This window comes from Helianthus annuus, chromosome 7 (genome assembly GCF_002127325.2).
Source record: "Helianthus annuus cultivar XRQ/B chromosome 7, HanXRQr2.0-SUNRISE, whole genome shotgun sequence".
NCBI classification, from domain to species: Eukaryota; Viridiplantae; Streptophyta; class Magnoliopsida; order Asterales; family Asteraceae; genus Helianthus; species Helianthus annuus.
In genome coordinates, this window is record NC_035439.2 from 95,845,793 (window position 1) to 95,849,189 (window position 3,397).

General features: G+C 44.9%; 1 protein-coding gene across 1 annotated transcript; it reads right to left on the reverse strand.

Annotated features, from left to right (window-relative positions):
* Positions 1 to 1,081: 1,081 nt before the first annotated feature.
* On the reverse strand, positions 1,082 to 1,918 carry LOC110943048 (extensin-like). Its single transcript, XM_022184805.1, has one exon. The coding sequence runs from the start codon at positions 1,916 to 1,918 to the stop codon at positions 1,082 to 1,084; it is 837 nt and encodes a 278-aa protein (XP_022040497.1).
* Between the last annotated feature and the right edge of the window lie 1,479 nt (positions 1,919 to 3,397).

Below are 3,397 nucleotides of genomic sequence, written 5' to 3' on the forward strand. Positions count from 1 at the left end.
ACCATGTTTAGCTCTCGTGGCCTCTTGCCCGCCCCTTTATCTTTTTCCTCTTTGATGGGGGCGGGCCCTGTTTGATGTCTCGAACCAGGTGAGCCAATTTTCCCGCCTTTACAAAATATTTGATTTGCTTTTTTAATTGAAAGCAGTCGTTGGTATCATGGTCGCTTCCTTTGTGGTACTCACAATACTTGTTGGTGTCTTTGTTGGGGTTTTCGTTCAGCGGCTTCAGAGGATTAAACTTGAGGTTTTCAGAGGCTAGGATTTCTGCTGGAGTTTTGCTCAAGTTGGGGTAATCGGACCGCGGTTTAGAGGAGGATTCATTCCTTGAATAGGTGCTTTTAGACCTATCATACCGCGAGTCCATTCTGTCACTTCTCTGATATCGGTCTCCTCTACCTTTACCTTTGGAGCCCCGCTGTTCTCCGCCATCCTGATTTTTCTGAGCCTCTTTCTTTCTGTTGGCCGCGTGACTGGCGGCAACAGCTTTCTCTTGTGTGACGTATACCTTGGCTATCCTCAAGATTTCGTCTATGGTGGGAGGTACACCATCCCTCCCGTGGAGTGTTCTTAATAGCTCATCATCGTTTACCCCTTGTAGGAAAGCACCACACGCTAGATCGTTCGTGACACCTGGGATCGCCGGGCTTTCTTTGTTGAATCTAACAATGAAACTTTCCACTGTTTCATTGTCTCGCCGGTGAATGTGGAGGAGTTCGTTCCGGTCTTTTGTGTGCCTTCTCTGTTGGCTAAACTACAATATGAACTTGGCCTCTAGATCTTTGAAACTGTCAATTTCCCCGGTGGGTAAACTATCCCACCAGACCCGGGCTGCACCTACCAGTGTTTGGACAAAAATCTTGCACCAGAGGGGCATGGGCCAACAGGCTACTTCCCCAGCGCTTTTGAATAGATTGAAATGGTCATCAGGATCGCCTAGACCATCGTACTTGCCCATAGTTTAAGGCATCTTAGGTTTTTCCTTAATAGGAGCTTCCGCTATTCTTCTGGTGAACTTGGACTTGAAAGTGGCGTCCACTGGTTTGTAAGGTCTAGTAAGTTCGTCTTCTTCTACATTGATGGGTTATATTGGAGGAGGTGCCCCACCCTGGATGGTACCCTGGGTAACTTGGGGTTGAGCCGAGGTGATGTTCAGTGTAGGGCTAGGGCCTTCGTCTGGAGAAAAACGAGGCCTAGATGTGTTTCCTCTGTCATACACGGGTTCCGCTGTTGGCGGGGTCTGACTGTAAACCGGCTGTGATGTTGGAAAAGTCCACCAAGGTGGCATATAAGCCGCGTATGGCGATTGCTGAGCATAGCCTTGTGCTGCCCCCTGGGGAGTGTACGTTGGAGTGTTGTATGGGGGTAAATACCCGTATGGGGGTTCGTAATAGTATCCTGGGAAGTAAGCTTGATTCCCTGGCGTAACCGGGGCATTCATGATTCCTGTAGGCATGACTACTGGTTGATGTGGTGGAGTGGACAACGCCGCCGTTAGTGCTGCCGAGTAGAGAGGCGGCATGGCGTATGTAACTGAGGGTTGGTAATACTGAGTCGTGCTCACCTGTGGTATGGTAGTACTTGAGCTTGCAGACGTGATAACGGGCGTAGTGCTATGACGTATAGTCTGTGCACTCGTGGTGGATGTTGGGGTGAAGACATTGGCGTTTGTTGTAGTTGGTTCCACCGACCGGAACTGCAATGAACTATACGAGAAAAGGTATGCCGCCATTGTTCCAGAAGAGAGGGCGGAGGTTCCTGTAAAACCCGGTGGTGGTCCTTCAGCTTTGAATTCCAAGTCGAGAGACCTGGTTACAGCAGGTGAAGCTGGCATGGTGGTGACAGGGTTCGTCTCCAACAGTGCGTTGCTAGTTATCATCGCCTGACTTGGTGTTGCTGCCGTGTTCTGATCGCTTACCATTGGGTTCAGTCTTGCTGTTGTTACCGAAAGGGTCCCATGGATGGCGCCAATGAAGAAACACTGACCTTTACGGTAGTATCCAACTAGGACTTCAACTCTTGGTGATCCAAACTGCTAGCTGCAAAACAGAACACCGTTAGGACTCGTTACAGGAATGAGGTTATTCCTGTAACCACCCTCCGGCGTGAGAATAAGTCTCGGTTTGGGAGAAAGTTTAAGTGTGTAGGAAGAAAGAGTAAACGAGAGATAAGATGAATCATACCTTAGATGTTTACCTCTATTTATAGTTTACCATTAGGGTTTTCCTTAACTTAAGATGGGCTCCGATAAGTTAGGGATTTGCATGATCTTCCCAAAAGGTTGGGGATTTGGTTATAGTTTATCCATGCATAGAATAGAACATTCGAGAATAAACGTATGTAATTAAATATTTATAATGAAATAATAGGTAATGACCGGGCCGGGTTTGCTGATCCGGGTCATTCCTCGTCACTTGTCACAAAACCCAAATGTTTATTAATATCCTTATGATAACGATGAAATGTAACGAATAGAAACACATTAAAAATATTTACTACTTATTTTTACTTTTTACTTAAGGTTTAATTGCAAACCTACTACTAATATTCAAGATAAGTAATTAATCAACGAAGTTCTCTTTTCGTACCATTAAACCATGAATTATTTCTTATTGATTGAAGAAACACGGAACTAATTTTAAGGTTAATTAGTTTGTTTTATGTTTCAAACATGTGGGTTAATCTTCTTAAACTTTCCTGAGCTCCGACTTAATCCGTTCTTCCTGCAAAACAGAAACACCGTTAGCTCGTTAAGAGGGGAATATGGGGGTTTCCCTCTTAACCAGACTCCGGCGTGAGAATAAGTATCTGCTTTGAGGAAATAAGTGTGTATTAAGAGTAAGAGAGGAGAGTGTGGAATCTTTAACCTGTTATGGAGGTCTCTATTTATAGCCGGGGAAGTGTAAGAGGAGATGGGCTGATGGGCCTTGGGCCGGAAGACGACAAACAGGGAATATCCTCCTTGTATCACTGGTATCGACCGTTAGTGTCTTCTAGAAGATCTCCGGTGCTGGCGCACTGTGATTGGAGCCACGTGTCCCAGAAAATTTAGCCCCTCACGGTATGACGAATGCGATCAACGGAAATTGAGAGCTTGAACATCATCATCTTGAAGCTTGGGTAAGGATGGAATGATTAGGGTTTATGGTGAAGTATGGAATTAGATGAATGATGGTAATAATGATAATGATAATGGATTAGGGTTTAAAATGATGGTGATAAAGATGAATTCCTTTGATCAATGGTGTGATGGATGGAATAATTCGATTGGGATTCAAGTTAATGATGAAAAGTGGCTCCAAGAAAAGTTTTCAAACTCAAACTAAGTGTAACCCTCGAAATAATGACCCCTAGATGTGTTTAAACTCGTTCCAACCAACAAAAACGCAAAATTCGCGAC